General features: G+C 42.9%; 2 protein-coding genes across 5 annotated transcripts in view; one reads left to right on the top strand and one right to left on the bottom strand.

The window, feature by feature from the left end:
* Positions 1-8,239, bottom strand: part of LOC311523001 (uncharacterized protein) — a 29,703-nt gene extending 21,464 nt beyond the window's left edge. The window contains exon 1 of the mRNA XM_084632661.1: positions 7,837-8,239. The gene's annotated coding sequence lies outside the window, so the exon portion shown is untranslated. The remainder of the gene's footprint in view (positions 1-7,836) is intronic.
* A 334-nt stretch (positions 8,240-8,573) lies between these two features.
* Positions 8,574-23,088, top strand: part of BTBD10 (BTB domain containing 10) — a 50,989-nt gene continuing 36,474 nt past the window's right edge. For 3 of the 4 annotated variants that reach the window (XM_084632572.1, XM_084632571.1, XM_084632570.1), the window contains exons 1-2: positions 8,574-8,712; positions 19,429-19,495. In XM_084632572.1, coding sequence (XP_084488698.1) covers positions 19,491-19,495 — 5 coding nt within the window. In that variant the 5' untranslated portion in view covers positions 8,574-8,712; positions 19,429-19,490. The remainder of the gene's footprint in view (positions 8,713-19,428; positions 19,496-23,088) is intronic. The other variant, XM_084632573.1, reaches the window with a different exon arrangement.

The raw sequence follows: 23,088 nt of genomic DNA, 5'->3' as shown, positions 1-23,088 counted from the left end.
ACTGCAGCTCCATTCAGCTAGGTCCTTTACAAACCTAGATTAAGAGATTGTCCACACCCACCCATCTCAAATGTTGATCATTTTTGAATATCTAATTCAATTGCTAATGTGTCCCATTTATTTCCAACGTTTAAAAAAAAAAGTATGTTTAAAAAACCAAACAAGAAGGAGGTATAAATATAAATAGTTACAAAAAAGGCAGAGTTAAAATAATTTAAGACCAGGTTTTACCACTCTTACATTGAATAGTACCTTAACCCAGTGGAATCCTCTACAGAATAAATTACTAATCAACCTAAATGAGGATGGCAGAATCTGACCCCATAATAAAAAGGGCACCAGTTCTATAGGGACTTAAACATGTGCTTCACTCTACACAAAGTGACCAGTCCCATTGATCTTCCACTCACAATGCATAAAGTTAAGCTCACGTCCGTTTACAAGATCAGGCCAAGATCTGGGAAGTGTTAATTACACATAAAAATAAAAAAAAGAGGATTTTAATTTAAAAAATATTATAAAATAAGGTCAAATATAAACACAGGAAAAACAAAGATTATCAATTATTAAAAGGAAAGGGCTAGAATTAAAACTAATTCTATAAACAACAGAAAAATCAAGGGTTAAATATAATATTAAAATAAGGGAAAGGTTTAATTACCCAACAAAGGCCAAAAGGATAGGATTTATAACATAAACAATAAAAGGAGATGTAGTGGCATGCATCTAGGTGTGAGGTTAGGTAACACAAAGTGGGAATGAGGTATGGATCAGACAATTAAAATTAAAAACAAAATCATACAAAATATTTTCATCCTCTCTCTTGTCTGTAAATTATTCACTCTCTAAATTGTCTGTAAGTTATCTTAGGCCCCATATGTGAGTAACTTGATGCATGTAGGACTAATAGTTCATATGGGTAATGTTACTCATGTGCAGACATAAGTATTTACAGGAATGGGGTAATAGATTCTAAAATCCTTGCAACGGGTTCCCATTAGCCTGTGGAAATCATTGCCACAATATACCACAGAGGCTGAGAGCTTAGCAGAATTCAAAAAAAGACTGGACATTTTTATGAATAACAAAAAGGTCTATAAGTAAAATTGTAAGGATAAAAAAAGAATAGCAAACAAAAAATCCTTAACCTGAATTTTGGAAGGGATACAAACCCTCATGAATTGAAGGTTTGGAGCATATGCTTTGGAGCATAAACATACGTCTGACTAATGGAGTTTAGGAAGAAACTTTTCCTATAGGTAATGTTTTCCATAATTGTCTGCTGTGGAGTTTATTGCACCTTCCTCCAAAGCATCTATTACAGAGCACTATCAGAACCAGATACTGGACTAGATGAGATGAACTGTTGGTCTCAGCCAGCCTGGCTTTCCCCATGTTCTCTAGCCGTTTTGCCAGCCATGGAAGTAAACATTTTCAACACCACCCACTCCCTGCAATGGCCAAGGGGAGGGGGGCAAAAACGGCTGGCTAATCAATGAAGCAAATGGAAAATGGCCAGCCAGGCAAAGCATAGAGCAAAAGATAAAGGCAGAGTGGGTAACAACAGCACAGCACTCCCTGGAAGTTGGCACCCTGGGCAACTGCCCTGCTTGCGTGTCCCTAGAACCTGCCCTGTTCCCAGTAATGTTTATTTGTCTGTTTGGTGCCTTCACACTTTGGGAAACCAGTGAACAAATAATAAATAATAATTTCAAAATATAAATTCAAATCTTTTGCAAATTAGAAATGTACTTGCAACTAGTGAACTGTATTTTGTTATCTTGACTATACCTTTACTAATGTAAAGGCCCTAATGCTACAAACAGATGATGCGCTAATGCAGACCCTGCACCTGCACAAAGTCCCATTACAGTGAATAGTATGCGATGGGTGTTTAGGGTTCTATGATAGTACATCTGTTTGTGGGACTGGGGCCTTAAAGTGCACCTTCTATTTATTCTTTTGTTGTATGTTTGTGCATAACTTAAAAAGGAATAAAATTGCATTTTTGTACCTATGTCTCGCTTATGTATCACCAAATAAAATGGACCAAAAGCTCTTGGACATTATTATAAAGCATAATGAACTCTGATTTTCCTGTCAGTATTTATATTGGTAAATGCGCGGATGAGATGATGGCGTAGAGAGGAAGGTTTTAGGTTTATTAGGAACCGGGAAACCTTTTGGGAAAGGGGGAACTTATACAGGAAGGATGGGATCCATCTAAACCAAAACAGAATCAGACTGCTGGCATAAAAAATTAAAAAGGTTGTAGAAGATTTTTTTAAAACTAAGAGCTGGGGGAAAGCTGACAGGTGTGGAGAACCAAGCGGTTTGGGTGAATATATTAAAGGGGGAACTCTATATCCTAGTAAAGAGGATAGGAAAGAAGTTGGTAAAGGGTAGGAGCTACTGAGGAACAGTCAAACATAAATCCCATTTAAATATACCACATGATGGCAAGCAACTGAACATGGATAAAATGTACAAGTGCTTATATACAAATGTTAGAAGTCTAAATACTAAAATGGATGATGGGTGAACTAGAGTGCCTTGTATTAAATGAGGATATTGATATAATAGGCATCGTGGAACCTTGGTGGAATAAGGATAATCAATGGGCCACAGCAATATCAGAGTAAAAAACATATAGATATGACAGAGTAGATTGTGCTGGTCGGGGAGTGGCACTATATATGAAAGAAAGCACAGAGTCAAATAAAGTAAAAATCTTAAATGAATCAAACTGTACCATAGACTCTATGAACAGAAAGTCCATGCTTGAATAATAATAGTATAGCAGTAGGAATATACTACTGACCACCTGACCAGAATAGTGACGGGACTGAAATGCTCAGGGAGAGTAGAGAGGCTATAATGTCAGAAAACATAATAATAATGTGGTATTTCAACTATCCTCAGAAAGGGATGCAGAGATTAAACTTCTAGACACCATAAATGACTGCTTCTTGGAGCACCTTGTCCTGGGACCCACAAGGGAACAGGCAATTCTTGATTTAGTCCTATGTGGGGCACAGGATCTGGTACAAGAGGTGAATATAGCTGAACCGTTCAGTAATAGCAACCATAATGTATTAAATTTATATTCATATTAAATTTAATATCCATGTAGGAGAAAAATGCCAAAGAAACCTACCACAGTAGCATTTAACATAAAAAAAGGCACCTATATAAAAATGAGGAAGCTGTTAAACAGAAATTAAAAGGAGCAGTCACAAGGGTGAAAGGCCTGCAAACAGCATGGAAACTATTTAACAGAAGCTCATACAAAATGTATACTCCAAATAAAAAAACAGTAAGAGGACCAAAAAAATGCCACCATGGATAAACAGCAAAGTAAAAGAGGCAAAAAGGCATCCTTTAAAAACTGGAAGTCAAATCTTAGTGAGGAAAATAGAAAAGAGTATAAACTCTGGCAAGTCAAGTGTAAAAGTATAAGAAGACAGGCCAAGAAAGAATTTGAAGATCAACTAGCTAAGGACACAAAAACTAACAGCATTTTTTTTTTAAAGTACATCAGAAGTAGGAACCTGTGAAACAGTCAGCGGGGCCACTGGACAATCAAAGTGCGAAATAGGAATAAATGGTCAGTTTTCACAATGGAGAGAGATAAGTAGTGGGGTCCTCCAAGGATCCGGACTGGGTCCTGTGTTATTCAAAATATTCCTAAATGATCTGGAAAAAAGGGCTAAACAGTGAGGTGACAAAATCTGCAGATGATACAAAATTAGTCAAGATAGATAAGTCCAAAGCTAACTGCAAAGAGTTATAAAGGGATCTCACAAAACTGGGTGACTGGGCAACCAAATGATAGATGAAATTCTGTGTTGATAAGTGTAAGTAATGTGCATTGGAAAAAAATAATCCGAACTATATATACAAAATGATGGGATCTAAATTAGCTGTTACCACTCAAGAAAGAGATCTTGGAATCATCACGGATAGTTCTCCGAAAACATTTATTCAATGTGCAGCAGCAGTCAAAAAAGCTGACAATGTTAGGAACCATTAAGAGACATAATAAAACAGAACATATCATAATGCCACTATATAAATCTATGGTACACCCATAGTTTGAATACTGTGTGTAGTTCTTATCACCATATCTCAAAAAATATATATTAGAATGGAAAAGATGCAGAGAAGGACAACGAAAATGACTGGTGTGTGGAACAGCTTCTATATAAGGAGAGGTTAAAATGACTGGGACTGTTCAATTTAGAAAAGAGACGACTAAGAAGGGAATATAATAGAGATCTATATAATCATGAACAGTGTGAAGAAAGAGAATAAGGAAATCAGAGTAGCAGCCATGGTAGTCTGTATTCGCAAAAAAGAAAAGGAGTACTTGTGGCACCTTAGAGACTAACAAATTTATTTGAGCATAAGCTTTCGTGAGCTACAGCTCACTTCATCCAATGTGAGCTGTAGCTCACAAAAGCTTATGCTCAAATAAATTTGTTAGTCTCTAAGGTGCCACAAGTACTCCTTTTCTTTTTGTGAATAAGGAAATGTTATTTACACTTTTTCATAACACAAGAACTAGGGATCACCCAAAGAAATTAATAGTCAGCAGGTTTAAAACAACTGGAAGTACTTCTTCACACAATGCTCAGTCATCCTGTGGAACGCATTGTCAGGGGGATGCTGTAAAGGCCAGAACTATAAATGGGTTAAAAAATCAATTAGGTAAATTCATGGAGGATAAATCCATCAATGGCTATTACCCAAGATGGCCAGGAATGCAACACCATGCTCAAGGCCTCTCCCATGGAGTGTGTAGAATCACACTCCTAATTTTGACACTACTAAGCTGCCTGCAGGGAGAAAGGAAATACTGTATCCTGAATTTATTACATAAATATTCCATATATGAATCACTACTGAATTATTATTGAAACAACGGGCATAATTAAATCAGCAATCATGGCAGATGCTGACTCCTGCCAGCCCTAAAGAGGCTATGAATACTCCCAAAAAGAAATTCCAAAAGCTGTGCAGAACTAATAACTAATAATTGTTTTACTTCTGGGGAAGCAGAATGATAGTACAGCAATGAAAGCCTACAAAATATACTCCAGTAAAAACTGAAGAAATTGTAAGGTCAGTTGAGAAAACTACTGTTGTTTTTGCTGCTGCTGGCATTGTCTCCTCTAAATACTGCTGTTGAATATTGCTGAGACTGCTGTTAAACAGCATATAACATTTGACTCCTTGCCTAGGTAGCACATTCTTGATTCTAATTACTTTGTCTTTTGTGCTAGCTTTGTTGGCATTTTATTGTCCTAATGATGGATTTCCAGAATAGTCTGGTTTACCTCTCTGTTTTTAAAGGACAGAAAGAGAGAGCTCATTTAACTGAATCACATTTTGTTGCATTCAGTAGTTAAGCTTCCAGTTTTTCTCATATGCCATTTAAAGTTATAAGGGAGAAAAGCTTCATGGACACATCTCATGTAAAGTTTAAGACTTATTTGTTAATGATTCCCTATCTGAAAAGGTTAGTTCCAGCCCTGATAATGCATTAGACAAGGCCAGAGATATAAACACACTGAAACTTCAGAGCAAACTTTAAAGAGCGAACCAGGCAAAGATTATATTGAGTTTCAATCTCTGGAATCAGAGTCAATTTGGTGAACTTTCTCCACTAGTTGGACATCATCCTTTGCAAAGTGAATGCTAGCAATGCATTCTCATACCTGGTACCCCCCAAACTCAGGTTGTCACGCATGTTACTGGAACAATTCTATCTCCATCTATCAGGCATACTGCCACAGTTCATATTACATGGTTCTAAGAACTGAATAATTATTAAAATGTGTAAGATTGTGTCCAAAGGGGGCTCTATTCTTTTCATCTCCCTGCACTGCAAATATTTTTCCTTCTCTTTCTTCTTCCTCTCTCTCCATCCTCTTCTTCCAGCTTTCCAAGGGAGAAGATGTCACTGGTTTTAGACTGTAAATTCTTTGGTGAATTGACTGTTTTTGTATGTGTTTGTACAATGCCCAGTACAATGGGGGTGACTGAGGTATCAGCCTGCACACTACCCTAATATAAAATACTTAATTAATAATAATACTGGATAAGATCCTTAGAAAAGAGGTGAGCATTGAGTTTGGACCTGAATGCACTCAGGCTTGGGGTCAGTTTATTCTCCTCCCATATGGAGCATGCACCAAACAACTGAGCTTGTCTAGCATGTGGAGCATAACAATAACTGTCTAGGAGAGTCGTGGATGGATAGGTGATCCCTGAGATAGCACAATCCCAGCCTTTTAAAGGATTTATGAATTAATAATAGGATTTTTAATTCATTCTTGAAATGAACTGGGAGCTACTAGAGGCCCTCTCTTGATCAGATTTACAAGCTTAACTCTTCATTTTGTTTAGATTTAACATCAGCCAACTCTTTTCTCATCTATGTGCTAGCTAGATGGAGATAGCTGCAAGATGGAGATAGCTGCAAGATTGTGGCATATACTGTGAAGGATTAAGGGAGTCAAGCATCATTTGCACATCATTGGCAGTTGAGCCCATAAAGTATCAGTTTCTCATAGAATCTAAATGTAAATATGGAAAAAGTGGTGGTGGAAAAGCAGTTGTCCAGCAGCACCCTCCCAGTATAGCCTTCAAGGAAAGATTTCTGAGCATTTCCCTTGACCCTTGTCTCATCTCTTAAGTGGGACAGAGTATCTTATAACAGTGAGGTCTAAGAGTATGGGAACAGATGTTCTTTGTCCATGGATTGCAGGAGACTATTCATCTGCACCACCAGCACTGTTTCAGATTTATTTCTGTCCAGAATGGAGAGGATCTAAGATTGGCTTGGAGTTTGTACTTGCTTGCTGTGTGATTAGCTTGCTAAGAAATAGATTTGGTACCAAGTTAGATCTGTTATGTCTCATAAAGGTTTCTTTATGAATGGGAGACTATAGTAGGTTTTAAGGTGGGAGGTAATATCCCTTTTTCAAACATGGTGTTGACAGCCTCTATTACAAGGATTCTAGTTACTCTTCTCTCTCTTTCTCCAGACAGTAATGACTTGCTCTTGATTAGTATGTCTAGGACTTCTAAATGGACTAAATCAGGGGAAGGAAGGTGTCATGTTAGACATGTAGCTGATGTTCAGTTCCGGGTATCTCAATAAACCGTGGATATGGGTGAGCTCAGTGAAAAAGGATGAATGCACCTCTATGCAAGAAATGCTGGGTTGTGTTATGTAGGCAGAGCGATGAAGCAACTCATCCCCACAGCTTTTGAGCATGTTTGTAGGGAGACGAGAAGAGAGAGTCTATGAACGCAGGCATGTAGAAGTTATTTGCGCTTCAACTTGTATGCCTCACCTTGGGTTTTCCTCCATCAGTAATCTAGTTTCTATCCATTTTTTCTTGCTCTGAGAAACATAAAGATCCATATAGATGGGGGAGAACAGAGTAATTTCATAGCTACTGAATTGATATATCTACATCTCCAGTTCCTCCCTCATCACTATACTTTGTGATTTGGGCCAAAATTGTAACCACAGATCTAGACCCTCTCAATTTACCAGGGTATTCAGATTCAAATGCCAGGATCCAAATCTAATGCTGTGGTATTGGTTTCAAAACGACAAGCATATGAAAACTCAACAGCATGGGTGATCTTGTGATCATAATTCAAGAGCATGACACCATATCCCAAAGTTCAGAGCATGTGGCAAAATGACATCCCTTCCAGCCACAAATTACAGGTGGTAGGCCAAATTGGCCCAATAAAGCTGATCACTAAAACAACAGGAGTATGTCTTTGTTTTCAGGGCCTGTCTGTCATTCTTACCTACAGAATGATGTTTTGTCCTGTTTTGTAACTCTCTGCAGCCTGACCGCTGGGAGGAGATGCCCGCCAGCCGAGTCGGTGAAACTGGCAGCAGGCTAGCGACCTGTCTATAGGTTCTTATCGGCCCCCTATAGCCACGCTAACAGAGGCTGGATGAGACAAGGATCATCGTGCCCAAGCTTGTCGCGCTCCTCACCGCACTGCCATCACCCAGACCGGCAGCTGCCACGGAGAACGAAGAATCCCCCGGTTCATTCCCGCCCCTCTGTCCTGCCCCCCATGGCCTGTAACCTGCTGTGCCAAAGGTGAGGGGGCCGCTCCTGCCCGTCAATCTCCCCCGCGTCCACGCGCCTGCTCGGCTCCCCTGGAGAGCCTCCTCTGTGCGGTGCCTTCGGGTCCCCGCACGCTGCCTTCCTCCACGTGCCCCGCCCCCACGCGACTTTCATCTCCCCCCTCATCTCCTCCCGCGGCCTGTCCCACTGCTGCCGCCGGCGGCTCTGGGCGCCACCCTGTCACCATGGAGACCGGGGACGCCCTGGTAGCACACCCGGCGCCCCCGCCGGCACTCTCGAGCACCGAACGTCGCACAGGCGACAGACACGCCCCTCGACCTCGTTTTCGGTTTCACCAGCTGGCGCCCCCGCGCCCCCCAACTTCCGCCTGGGGAGAGCCTGGAAACCAGCAAGCCCGCTACACGCCCCCCGTGTAATACGTCGCGTTCGGCGCAAACCTCGCGATATTTCACCCCTTTCCCGTTTCCTCTTCCTCCTCTCTCGCGGGAGGAGGAGCTTGCAGCGGCCGAGCCGAGGCCGAGCGGCCTGGGAGGTGCGGGAGCGGCCTGGGAGCGAGGCGGCCGTAGTCGTGGAACCTGGCGGGGTAGGTGCGAGGTCGGCCGGACCCCCCCTCCCCGGGCAGGCGGGGGCTGAGAGGATGGGGAGCGAGGTAGCGGCAGTGGGGTTGGGTGGCTGCGGGGCGGGGGCGAAACCGGTCTGTGGAGCGGAGCGGGGCAGGGCGGGTTGTGGGGAGAAAGGGGCTGGGGGCGTAGGAGCGTGGCCGGGAGTGGGCTGTGGAGCCCGCAGTTGGGCCGAGGGGGAGCGGAGCTGTGTTGGGGAAGAGACTGGAGGTTCCGGGCGGCGAGGCGAGGCTTCGGGGTTGTAGGGCTGGGGAAGCAGGCAGAGCTGCGGGGCGCACAAGTGGGGTGTCTCTGGGGCTGAGGCAGAGGCTGGGGGTGGCAGGGGTGTAGATAAATGACCCCCCCCCCCTTTCAGTTTCCTGCTTTGGGCCCTTTAAAGCACTGACCATTCTTCCTCCCCCGTGGCAGGTTTGCTGTTACTGACTATAAGGTGCTACTTCGTTATAAATAACCGTTCCTAAGGTACTCTGTGTACATTTGATATCTTGCCTTCTGGGAACATGGACAGTGGATTTGTTTCCTGATGCCCTTGGTTGGCCAGTCATACTAGTAGCTTTTGAATGAAATGGTTGGAGATGTTAGTAATACATAGTGTTAATGAAGGTTTTCTGTCACGTGTCAGAATTGTATTTCCTGTTGGGGATTGAAAGGAGCTCTGTTCTCTTGTGTGCCAGTTAAAAACCGTGATTAAACTGTATAGGGCAGTTCTGCAGGTTCCTATGAAATTAACATCCCTTCGTCTCAGTGATGTCTAGTGAACAGTGAAAGATTTCTTTGTGTTCAATCGCTTAAAGCAGGGCACTTAGCTTTTGGGGCCTCTCTCTCAACACCAAAATGAACTACTCTCAGTGGGTGGCTAGGTAAAAACAGTGAGTGGGGCGTTGCTAAGACTGTAGCCTGTCCCTGATTCTTTTGGATTTGTGATTTGTTTTTGGTGATGTTGAATTTGTCAATGTTTTACAGTGAAATCCTATTGTAGGACCATAAGATGGTGGTTTTCAACCTTTTTTCATTTGCAAACCCCTAAATTTCAAATGGAAATCTCAGACATAGTCTGTGGACCCCAGGGACCCACATACCACAGGTTGAAAACCACTTCCATAAGACACATAATGGTGAATGTACTGATTGACCAGCAACTCTGCCTTACCTTGATGAAGTCTTAGTTCTGATGTTTTCTTCAGCAGCTCCAGCTTTTCCGCTGAGCTTCCTGAAACTATTGAGAGTGCTTCTTTGCCCCAAAGTGTGTGTCTGTTTTGGAAGATACGCTTTGTAGTGCTGTAGTGGTGCCTGAAATATGTAATGTCGCATTCTGACAAAATTGCTTTGAGAAAATGGAATTGCAAGTTTTTGGATGAGTGAAATGCAGTCGATCACCAATGCTGCAAGCAACGTAGCATAAAAACCCACCTGCAACCCCACTCACCTCTCCAGTTGTCACTTCGTCTCCTTCCTCCATTTCATTTCTAAGCTCATGGAATGTCATCTAACACCTGTCTGGAGTTCTTTTCCTTCAACTCCATCCTTGACCCTTTCCAATTTGGGAAATGCCCACTTCACTCATCTAACTAGTTCTCACCAAAATTCACAAACAAGTACTCCATCTTTGTCACTCTTATCTGTTAACTGACTTTGACATCAGTTATGCTCTTAAAATCTTGTCCTTCCTTTGGCTTGCAATGGTTCTGTCTTCTGCTGGTTCTCCTCTTACTTGAGACTGTTTCTTCAGTGTTTCATTCACAGGATACTCCTCATCCCTGCTTCAACACTCAGTGGCAGTACTACAAGGCTCTTGGATTCCTCTTCCCCCTCTGCACATTATATCTGGGTGATCTCATTCAAAAGCAGAGCTCTAGTTATCATCATTATGCAGATTTACAGATCTTCCTTGCTACTTCACACCTGCCTCCTTCTATCCAGACTAAAATCTTTCTACATCACCTTATGTATATACATTTGAGAGAGTCAAGGTAGGTGAGGTAATGTCTTTTATTGGACCAACTTCTCTAGGTGGAATGGACAAGCATTCAAGCCCAATCCACCTTGTGTGTCTCATATCCTGGGACCAACAAGCTACAGTAACATCACAAACAATGATGGTATATACATCTCTCAGTTCAACCTGACAGTGTAGTCAAAACAGAACTGTTTATTTTCTCCCCTCGCTTCCCTAAACTTCTCTCCCCTTTCTTGGTGCTGTTGTTGTCCCCAGCTGCCATCTCTTTTACTCAGGACTGCAGTCTCAGTTTCATCTCTGACTTATTCTCTTTCCACTCCCACATATCCAGGCTGTCTAAATCTAGCAGTTTTTTCCCTGGATGGCATCTCTAAGACTGGACGTTTTCTTCCATCCACACAGCTAAAACTTTTGCCCAAAACCTCATGTGTATGTCTACTCAGCAAAGAAAAACCTGTGGCTTGCTTGTGCCAGCTGGGTTGGGCTCAGGGGCTGTTCCATTGCTGTGTAGACTTCTGGGCTCGGGCTGGCACCTGAGCTATGGGACCCTCCTACCCCACAAGTGTCCTGGAGCCTGGGCTTCAGCCTGAAACAGCCCTGCAGTCTGAGCCCTACAAGCCAGAGTTGGCTGGCATGGGCCAGCTGCAGGTTTTTCTTTGCTGTGTAGAAATACCCATTAGCTCAGAGGTGGGCAAACTACGGCCTGTGGGCCTCATAGGGCCCGCGGGACCATCCTGCCCGGCCCCTGAGCTTCCGGCTGGAGAGGCTAGCCCCTGGCCCCTCCCCTGCTGTCCTCCCTCCCCTGCAGCCTCACTTCGAAACTCCACCAGTGCTCTGGCCCTTTGCTCCTGCTGGGCAGCGCAGTGGTGTGGCTGGCTCCAGCTGGGTGGCAGGGCTGCAAGCTCCTGCTGCTCTGAGTGGCATGGTAAGGGGGCGGGGAGCTGGGGGGGTTGGATAAAGGGCGGGAGTCCCGGGGGGCAGTCAGGGGATAGGGAGCAGTTGGTTGGGGAAGAGGTTCGGGGGGGCGGGGCAGTCAGAGGACGGGGAATGGGAGGGGGTTGGATAGGTGTGGGAGGCCTGTCAGGGGGCGGGGGTTTGGATATGGTTTGGGGCAGTCAGGGGACAGGGAGCGGGGTGGGGTCCCGGGGGGGGGCAGTTAGGGGCAAGGGGTCCCGGGAGGGGGCGGTCAGGGGGCAAGGAGCAGGGGGGGTTGATGGGTCCAGACTTCTGAGGGGGAGCAGTTTGGGGGTGGGAAGTGGAAGGGGGCGGATAGGGCATGGGGGCCAGGCTGTTTGGGGAGGCACAGCCTTCCCTATCTGGCCCTCCATACAGTTTTGCAACCCCGATTTGGCCCTCAGGCCAAAAAGTTTTCCCTCCCCTGCATTAGCTCATTGATTGCTGCAACTTCCTCCTTTATAAACCCTTCCTGGTTCTTGGGCAGTGAGTCAAAGTTTATTCCATGATCCTTTTGTCACTGGTGTTGAGTAGTATTGAGCTAATTATGGTTCTGCTGGAGTGGTATTCTCACTTACTGAGGCAGTTGAACTGTTGATAGCTGTGACTGGCCTTTTGATTTCTAGCCCTGCAAATAAGTTGGGAGATGAGTGATTAACCTGTGAATTGCTATTCTATTTGGTCCTGCAGTAGCTGGTAAGATTTTGCTTTCCTGTAAGATGAGTCCACTCCTGCTTTCATTGAAATCAATAGGAGCAGGCTGAGTGACTGAATTTCACTGAGCTGATTTATTGATGTCCTTTGAAAAGTAGGAGGACAAGCTTTTAGGTGTGTGCTGTTGTGAGACTAGACCCTTCTCTTCCATAACTCCTGCAGTAGCAGTAAAGTGAAACTTACCGTTCGTCTACATCTGCTGTTACACAGGTGAGAATGTTGTCAGTTTCACTCTACTGCCACCTATTGTTTATTCATGAGGGGAAGTTTTCTTAACATCGCTGTAGAGTACATGGGTGCTATTCTAAGTTCTGAATTACTTGCATCTCACCTAACCTAATGTTAGGTAATAGTGTATTGCAGGGTATGTTTATCAATTAGGCTTGATCAGTGTCAATTTAGTAACATTTTATAAGTAATTATGGTTGATATACAGCTACGTAAAGTAGCTTTTATATAGGAGATGTGTACTTAAGTCTACAACAGATTTATTCAACAGACATGGATCTTCACAGTAGGTGAGGTTGGATTTGTGCGCGCGCCAATGGCAAATGCTCACTTGGAACTTCTTACAAAGCAGATTTCATTGGGACTGTAAGCACACCTGCTTATCTCCTCATCTCAACCCAGCTAAGGATATATAAAGGAGTGCAGTTCAACTGCTATTCATATTCTTCTGACAACTGTAGGCACTGAGCAGCAAACTGACTGTCTGTCCCTTTTGTGAAGTTTAGTATTTTAACTTAGAAATTTGGAATATTTAATAGCGTGACTTTTGTCAAAATTTTGGTCCCACTGGGCATTCCATTTTCCAGGCTCTAGTGACGCTTGGGCGATTGTGAGTCTGTTGTTCAGCTTTAAGATGTATTCCTCTGAGGGTACTGTGTCTGCAACAGGTGAGTTTTCTGTACCTACTCTGCTTTCTCTGTATTAGATTTTTACCAGTCATACATGTAGAGTTTGGGGTATTAGCCTTAAATTCTACCTGTTGGCAAATTGAATATTATCCTCTTACTGATCAACTGGAGCAGTCAATGTGCAGTACCTGGCCCCTATCTGGTGAATCAGGAACAGGCATCCAGCAGACTTCCTTGCCAGCAAAAGCTTGATGTCCAAGGACTTGTCACTTACATTTGATACTGAGGGTTAGGCTAAGCTACCACCAAAGAACTCTTCACTCTTGTAGTTGCATTCCCCAAAATCAGGCACCTAGAGTTGGAAGGCGTCTGCTCTGTCAAGCTCAACATTGGCTTCAGTGTCAATGTGGAAAGACCTATTGAACTTTTAGAGGATTATTTGCTGGCAGTGTTTGTTTGGAGTTGAAGAAATGGAGCCATGTGTCTCACAACTAAATTTGATGTCATAGCCAGTGTAACAGATTAGTGTGCCACTGGAGGCCTGGTGCTAGCCATCCCTGATTACAGAATCAGCCACACCTTGGAGAGATCACAGTGATTGCCCTATAAAGAGCAGTGGAAAGCTCAGAAAATTGTGGAGAAACTGCAGAGTGTATGAAGAGCTCCTGCATGAAAGACTTGAGATCAAGGGAGCTGTGACTGAGAAGCACAGGGAGCTGTGACAGAGAAGCAGAAGGCTCCTGTAGGGAAATCCAGATGGAGTTTGACCCTAGAAGTTTGGGGGTCTAGGAAGGTAGGTTCCAGATAGGAAGAGCTGGGAGGATGGGCTGTGAGAACAGAGTAGGACAGAAGAAGAGCTTGGCTGAGAAAGAAGACACCGGATCAAAGTATGGACTGTAGTCTGGTGATGGACTTTTATTTTGGGACCCTGAGGATTGTTGAGCCGTTTTTGTGAACACCCCTTGTCTGGGGCTGATTTAATATCTAAATGAAAATCTGTGTGTAGCAATTAAGGGGCTCACATGAGGGGGGCTAAAAGTGGCAGGGGGCCTGCTAAGTGACCCCTGGCTATGAGGGGGTGCTCATTAAATGGCCACCCCATTACAGCCAGCATGATACTGCATCATCTTCCATGCCAGCCACTTCTGTATGTTAGAGGCCTTCTAGCATCCAGTCCATCTGGTTTTGGAGACCTTTGTCTGCTGCATTGGGTTTCAGTGCATCTGTATCAGGTGTCTCAGTGCTTCAGCATCAGTGCCTCAGTGAGGATGGATAGCATTACATCCAGTTCCCAGGTGCCAAAGAGTCTGTTTGTTGCACTGAAAATTCTGATACTTCCCCTCCCTTCCCCCCCCCCCACTTTTTTTTCTTTTCCTTTTCCCCCCTAGGATCTGGCAACAGAGAGAGTTGCTATTGGGAGGTAAGTCTGCTGCAATTTTCACTGGGTTAGGTTTTTTTTCCTTTGTGGCACAAAACAGGGAATCTTCTTCTGCCTCTCCCTTTCATGTGTCAAATATACCACATCTTGGAGAGGTGGATTCTAGTGCCTGGGATCAACTTCACTGCTAGGGAGTCTGAGGTTTAGCCTGTGGTGCTTTCCTTTCAAGAGCTATCAACTCGTTCAGTTCAGATGTTGTAAGCACTTAAAAGGCCATATGTGGAATCCCTCTGCTTTACAATGGGGTGGCTCTGCTTTACAGATGACTAGTCCTCTGACCCTATTGGGAGATGTGGGCTCAATGCCTGAAATTCAAAAGACCAAAGACAGATTCCCTCAAAAAAGCTGATAAGTCCATCCTTTTAGATTTATATATTGAAGAAAAATGGCTGCATCTTTACAGCAGACGTCTTTGCCTTAACCCTTCAGTTCACTTAGCTTTGAAGTGGAAGCTCAAGAGCTTAGATCAGTGGTCCCCAAACTTTTTTGGTCATTTCCCCTTTCCCTCCCCCCAGGAGGCCTATGGTCGGGAGCAAGCCTGTGGTTGGGAGTGGGGCTGGCGCTGCAGTGGGGATTGGGGGTCATGGTCGGAGTGGAGCTGGGGACAGAGCATAGCTGGGTGGTGCTTCCTCTCTGCCCCCCATGGGGGCTGCCCTGGGCCCTGCTTTGCTCCCCGAACGTTCCTCCATGCCCCCCCAGGGCATGTGCCCCCAGAGTTTGGGGACCACTGCTTAATATAAGCTTTATATAAATGTACTGCTGAGCACCTACTGCCACTGTTCTCTTTAACTCCAGGCAATTCTGTGGTTGTAATGTCAGAATGTCCATCTCATGATTTCAAGAATTTCCAGGAACATCTGAGAGTGGCTGACAGTCTCTGGATCTGGAGTCAGTGGTGATGGGAGGGTGGGGGGAAGAGGTGGAAATAGTCTTTCTGTTACCTCTGGTGAAAGAGGCTCTGAGAATAGCCAGCCAATGAATGAATGAAAACACCAACTATGGACTTCTTGATGAGCCTGTACCTTCCCATAACTGAAAGCTGACCAGTGTTACACAGAAGGGGTTCAGATATTCTTACCCAATCCCCAATTTCTCAGTTGTGCATACAACTCATGATGGGTCAAGAAAGTCTGTTCCTCCTCTCCTGATCCCAAGAGACAAAAAACCAAACCAGATTGCGAAGATAAGATGTAGTATTCTATCAAACAACAAATGTGCATACAACTATCAATTTGTTAGCTAATTTATGTCTTTCGTATCTGGGATAAACTATCCCCATTATTTTATAAACTGCCTGAGGAAGCTAAAGCAAGGGCATGTAGAGACCAAGCCCTGGTCTACACTAGTGAGGGGGATCAATCTAAGTTATGCAACTTCAGCTACGTGAATAATGTAGCTGAAGTTAACGTACTTAGATTGACTTACCGTGGTGTGTCCACCACGGTGAGTCGAGTGCTGCTGCTCCCCTGTGGACTCTGCCTGCGCCTTTCGCGGCGCTGGAGTACAGGAGTCAACGGGAGAGCGCTCGGGTCGATTTATCATGTCTAGACTAGATCCCCTCTGGATCGATTGCCTGCCTGCCGATCCGGCGGGTAGTGACAACATACCCTAAGTTGCCATTGACACTGCAGTGAGACGATAGGCAAACATAGTAACCGCACACCCATCCTAGCTAAGGTATTCTGATTTGCCAAATGAGGTACAGAGTGCAATAGGAGATCCTCCCCTTATGGACTTACATTATTCAGTCGCAAGACAGAACTCATTTTACCATTTTAAAGGCTAATGGTCCATGTCAATGTCTGACCTTCTGTGTGTGTGACTGTAAGTATATCTTTTGTGCACATCCCAGATTCTTATCTTATCTTGTATGATCCCTGGGGTAGGAGGAAATCTGTCATCTTTTTTTTAATGTTGTTTTTTCCCAAGCCTGTTGGTTACCTGGGGAGACTAATTGCAGTAAAAGTGGATTTGCCTCAGTGAAATGTTTAAAAATGAACCAGTGAGATTAGTTATTATTTCTAAATTGGCAAATGTTTTCTCATTCAGTTCAGACTACTGCACAGCTTCTCTCTGTGGTATCATACCTTTTTTATGTTTTGATACATTCTCTTATTACCTGGTCTTATTAGAGCAGTAAGAGCTGAAAAAAGTCACTTGTACTGACATAAACTTGAACGAAAAAAGCTGATGCAAAAAGCAATTTATATGAGTAAAAATATCATCTGTACATACATTAGCTATGATTTAAAAAAAATACAGTGGTGCAAATCCTCATTCTTTAGGGCATCACCTGTTTGCTAACTATGGTCAGGAAGTAAGTACTTTCCCCATCGTATAGTAAAGCCACAGGCATTGTAGAGTTTTTGCCTGTCTCTGAAGCATCCAGTTAAGGACAATGCAGGATCCTGGGAAGAATTCCTGTGTAAGAGCTTATTTATTATGTGCTACATTGAAACATTTTGTTACAATATATGATCGGGAACATTTGTGGGTTGGGCTTTCTTGATGATGACATAGCTGCACACTGTCTCCCCGTGGTACACAGATCTAGTATCTCAAACTTCCTCACAATCCCTGTGTCTGTTACATTAAATGAAGGGAGAGAGAGAAAGTTGATGGACAGAACAAAGATGAACGTGGTAAGGGAGGATGAGGAAACTGAAGGAGAAAAAGCAGATTTTAAATTGCTCCTTTCCCTTCAGAAGCTTGGCTGCCACTTCAGCTGCAGTTTAGTGCGTTTGGCTTCTTTTGCATCACTTTCCAGTGTAAAAGTTAAATTGAGAGCTGTTTAATATTCAAACATTATTTTTTATAAAAAGAGTTGAAAATAGCTGCTTCATACTTATTCTGGTAGGGCAGCTGACTTGAGCTGAAGGGTAAGGTGCCAAGGCTAGGATATTTGCTGGCATGGCTATGTTAGTCAAGAGTGTGAAGAGGTATGATCTCTGATGACACAGCTGTATCTCAAGAATCCCCTACTGTAGATACAGTTACAATGGGCTGGTAAATCTGTGCTTTTATAGGTATAGCTTGTTTTGCTCAGGGGGTGGTGTAGATTTACTATACTCATATAAAGCACAGTTTTGCTGTTCTATTTCTGTCTGTGCTCGGAGTGCTTTGCTGGTAAAGTATATTGGTATACCTATACTTATAAAGTTCTCCTAGTGTAGATATAGTCTAGAATAGTCCAGGGAGCTGTGATGGGTTAGACCCGCCCTCGCCCTGTTTGGGATGTCACCTGATGTACCTAGGTTTCACTGAGTCTGCCTGCCGCACTAGCCTGGGCTCCCTCTCCCTGTTCTGCTGAATCAGGTTCTCGGCCTCTGGAAGCACACACACACACACGTAGGGATGCACCAGCTGTAGAATCACAGAGTCTGCAAGCAGCTCTCTATGGGAAGATTCAGCTAGGATATTGCTCTGCACTCAACTGCACACCCCCTTTGGAGGAGTAAACGCAAAATAATATTGTCTTGCAGTGTATAGAAAAGTCTGAACAGCGCAAGCTCATAAAAATTCACCCTCTCCCTCAAGGGAGCACAGCTTCTACACCCTCCTCCCCCACCCCACCCCGGATATTAATTGAATTAAACTGGGTTATGTTATAAACAAGAAATAAGTTTATTAACTATAAAAGGTAAACTTTAAGTGATTATAAGGGATAGCAAACAGAAGAAAGCAGATTACTAAGCAAATAAAACAAACCACGCATACTAAGCTTAAGATCTTAAAGAGATTGGTTTCAAGAAATAACTTCTCACCCTAAATGTTGCTTTTGGGGCAAATTGCAGAAATTCTTGAAGGTTAGCTACCCTGCTTGCAGCTTAAATCGTCAGGTATCTTATTCACAGACCACATGGATCCCTTTTCCAGCCTGGCTTCAGTACTCCTCTCCCTTTCCCTTTGTCCTTCTTCTTTCGGTGTTTCCAGCAGTCATATTGGGTGGGTATTCAGTGAGGAGTGAACCAAGATCAACTTACTCCCCTGCCTTAAATAAGATTTACATAAGGCGGGAATCTTTTTTTTCCCAGTCTCGATCTCACCCTCCTTTTAGTGAAAAATTACTAGAAATCCACGGTGGTGTTTCTTACCAGATGACAGGACCACTTGACCTATCAGTGTCACTGCAATGACCCAGGATGCCTCTCAGGAAGGAGAGAGATTAGTATCTTCAAAGTCTTATTGTTTCTTCCTATTGGCCCATCAAGACTGTTGTCTTGTGGGTGTCCCCCAAATACACATCCATACATAGTCAATATTCCTAACTTTAGATACAGAAATGATACATGCATAAAAATTGGATAATCACATTCAGTAAATTATAACCTTTTCCATGATATCTTAAAAGACCCATCTTGCATAAAATATATCTTTTATGCCATATCCATATCATAAGCATATTTACATAAAGAATATGGGGTGTGAGCAAGTAATTTGGAAAAACGTTACCCGTAGGTATGACAGGAGTGCTAGAGTAGATAGGGTATAGGTGTTCTTAGCACCACGTCACTGCTCAGAATAGATCTAAATGAGACCAGGTTTCAGCAATGATGGGGAGGTTTCAGAGGAATCTATATAGTCAAACCTATGAATAGGAGTATTGGTGTTCTGGCCAAATTCTAGTGTGCGTGACTATTTACGCTTCTGCCTGCCTGCCTAAATTCCTTGTGTAGTTTCAACTAGAAAAAGTACTCTTTACTTCCTGTCCTAAACTACACAGATACATTTTTGCTAAACTTGCTGCTTATCATTCCAGAGGGGACCCCACATTAATAGTGGAATCAGTGATGCTTGCAGTTTGTATCAATTCAAGGTGAAATGTGGTATGTAAAAAGATCTTTTATTCATTAAATACTATTTGGGGGCTGAAAATATATGGCGTGTTGCACCTATGAATTAATATTAACAATCTCTAGCTTACTACTAAATTCACCATCAGCTCATACAGAAATACACAGTATCTTATCCATTTTTTTCTGAGTCTGAACTAGATTGCAGGTTCCTTTATTAAGCACCAAAAACATTGCTGTTTGATAAATGGTAAGTACAGTAACGACCTACATAACTTTAGGTTTGTTATCGAACTGTCACATACACTTCATGTTTTGGCCACCTAAATTTTCAGTTAACATATAATGAGTCATTGAGCTCTTTTAGTGCTGCAGTAACTTAGCATCCCTTAATACAGGGGTGGGCAAACTTTTTGGCCTGAGGGCCACATTGGGGTTCCAAAACTGTATGGAGGGCCAGGTAGGGAAGGCTGTGCCTCCCCAACAGCCTGGCCAACTCCCTGTATCCGCCCCCTCCCACTTCCCATCCTCAGGACCCCAGACCCATCCAGCCTCCCCTGCTCCTTGTCCCCTGGCTGTCTCCTCCCGGGATCCCCCACCCCTAACCAGCCCCCGGGACCATACCCCCTATCCAATCCCCCCCTGCTCCCTATCCCCTGACTGCCCTGACCCCTATCCACACCCCTGCCCCCTGACAGGCTTCCCGGGACTCCCATGCCTATTTAACTGCTCAGTGTCCCCTGACTGCTCCCTGGAACCTCCTGCCCCTAACCCAACCCCCCCCGCTCCCCGCCCCCTTACTATGCTGCTCAGAGCACCAGGACTGGCAGCTGTGCTGCCCGGCTGGAGCTAGCCACGTAGTCTAGAGCACTGGGACAGGCCTGTGGCTGGCGGCATGGTGAGTTGAGGCTGCGGGGGACGGGCTGGGGACTAGCCTCCCTGGCCGGGAGCTCAAGGGCCATAGTTTGCCTGCCTCAGCCTTAATTACTAGACAAACTTAAGACTTTTTTTCTTCCTGCCTCTTTAGGCAGACACTCATTAACCTGTTTCAGAGTAACAGCCGTGTTAGTCTGCATTCGCAAAAAGAAAAGGAGTACTTGTGGCACCTTAGAGACTAACCAATTTATTTGAGCATAAGCTTTCGTGAGCTGAAGTGAGCTGTAGCTCACGAAAGCTTATGCTCAAATAAATTGGTTAGTCTCTAAGGTGCCACAAGTACTCCTTTTTCTTTTTACTCATTAACCTGTTTATCTTGACATCTAATTGTGAATCATGAGAGGTAGCAGTTTCAGCTTTTGTTTTAACTTGGTTTGACACCAATATTGTCAAAATGCTTTTTACTACCGAAAACTTTAATACTATTGCTTCTATGTTTGCTTTGTGCGCTAAACAGATGTTTTGTTGATTTGTAGGATATGCTATAATTCTCTTGGTTTCTCAAGGCCACAATTTCAAAAGTCAAACTGCTATGATTACAGGGCAAATTGCACCTTAGGCCCCTTTAGCTCTCTTGAGTGTACCACTTCCTGGCTTCCCTGCACCTCACTCAGGGTGTAACTGTGCAGTCAAACCACTCTTAGATGGGATTTTTGGGCTTAGCTCCCTTGATTCATGACCACGAAGGCACAACTTGGTTCTGAGATCTGCAGTGGTTTCCATTCAAGAACTTGTGATAGTATAAGTTTGCAGTGATATAGAAACAGTGTCTTCAAAACAAAGCATTATTTATTTGTTCCTCAAAGGTTTGAAGTGTGTAGAGCACAGGGTAAAATCCATAGGGCATACACGCCTGGGGCTTACACCTTAAACTTTTCATGCCAGCTTTTGTAGGTTCCCCTCAGCCCAGCTGACTCAGTCGCTGGCAGGGAGAAACAGCCTGTACTGTGGCAGCAGGCTTCCTGTCTTTGCATGTGTCAGTCTGTTAGCTTTCACTAATACAACTTGGGTAGCCTTTGGTTACTCACTCGATCCCTCCTTTTTCTAGCATCTATGAGGTTTAAGGATCATCTTTGATCCTAGGTTCAGCTGGAGAAGGAGAAGCCATTCTGGCCTGGTTGAAGCCAGAATATTTTTTATTTGATGCCACCCCCTCCCGTTGTTCCCTCAAGGAGCCTTGTATTTGCCATTGTTTTGTTTCCTGTGGGTTTTTCTCCTTCACAGCATTTTTTGATTTAACCTCTGGTGTTCAGGCAGGTTAATATCAGGGCATATGATGTTTATATTAAAAATTACACACACCATCCCTCCCTCATTCTTCACACCAACCATTGATTTTTGTTAGTCTGTATGTTTGGTGAAGAAATGCATGGGGGAGTTGTTGAACATTTCTTAAGATACTAAGACCCCAATCCTATAAACGCTTATGCCTGTGCTTAATCATGTGTGTTTGAGTGGTCCATTGAAGTTAAAAGCTTAAGCATATATATAGAAGTATTGATAATGATGCAGACTAATTAAACAGCTAGCTGAAAAAGATGATCTTACATGTATTAAATAGATTTTTCAGTAAATATTTTTAGAACTATTTGTTCATTTGTTTGAAATGGACATCACAAATTATAAAACATAATTCACAAAATTAATTTTAAAAATGGCTTGTGCTTTTCCATTCCTTTGCACTAACCAAATTCTGTCTTCTAAATTCTTAATTAACTCTGTCCAAGAGTCTTGTGTTTTACTGTTTGCCTTTATTGGAAGTTTTTCCAAGCAACAAGACATTTTCAGTTCTTCTTGGGCAATAGAAACTTTTTGGCATTCTCATTAGTTTTGAGAGTAATTTTTCATTATTAAAGTATATAAAAACTGAAATGTGAGTAACAGTGAAAAGGCAGAGGAAGACAAGATCACAGAATATTCAGCTTAATCTGGCCAAACCAATATAGCAGATGCTTTCTGAAATAATTTACTTCTGATCTTCATAGGATATGGAAAGCCTAGAGAAAATTGTTAACTACTTACATGATCAGTAAAGCATGTCCTTCTTCCAATGGTGAAGAATTGCTTGACTGATTAGAAAACTTTGCAAATCTCTCTAGAATGTATTGTCTACTCCAGATGTAACTTGTTTTATACAATTTGATTTGGATTGGCTGTATCTTTTATCGGTCATAAATTTAATGTTTTACCTAAAAGTACTCTTAATGGATGAGTCACATACTAAGCATTTGGTCTCAGTTTGAGAAACAATTTAAGCATGCGGGTTTGCAAAGTCTTTACTTTATAGTTAGATATTCACATCTAATTCTTATGTCTGTTCTAGAATTTGTAGGATTTTTCAGTATATTTAACATTTAAATCTTTCTGATTGGATTTTGAGCATAGGCTATAATGTCACTATTTGCTAACTATGAAGTTGGTGCTTTTTAATTCTGTTTCAATTGGATGAACAGTGGAACCATTAATTGTTAGACAATAACATTTTATACCTAAGAAAATTCAAATCTATTCCTATTCAAGGATTCCTGTAGTAGATAAATGGTTTGTTTCTGAATTATTTAACTTTATGTAGTTAAAATGATATTGAAAAGTGTTTCTATTGTGCTTGTAACATCTAATTAATAACCTTTTGTCTGCACACAATGGAATAAATTAAATCAAATTTAAAATTATTTATTAAAGTATATAGG

Source organism: Lepidochelys olivacea (genome assembly GCF_965140295.1).
Source record: "Lepidochelys olivacea isolate rLepOli2 genome assembly, chromosome: 6".
In the NCBI taxonomy this organism is placed as follows: Eukaryota; Metazoa; Chordata; order Testudines; family Cheloniidae; genus Lepidochelys; species Lepidochelys olivacea.
The sequence above is the reverse complement of the archived record's forward strand: the minus strand, read 5'-3'. Positions and strand labels throughout refer to the sequence as shown.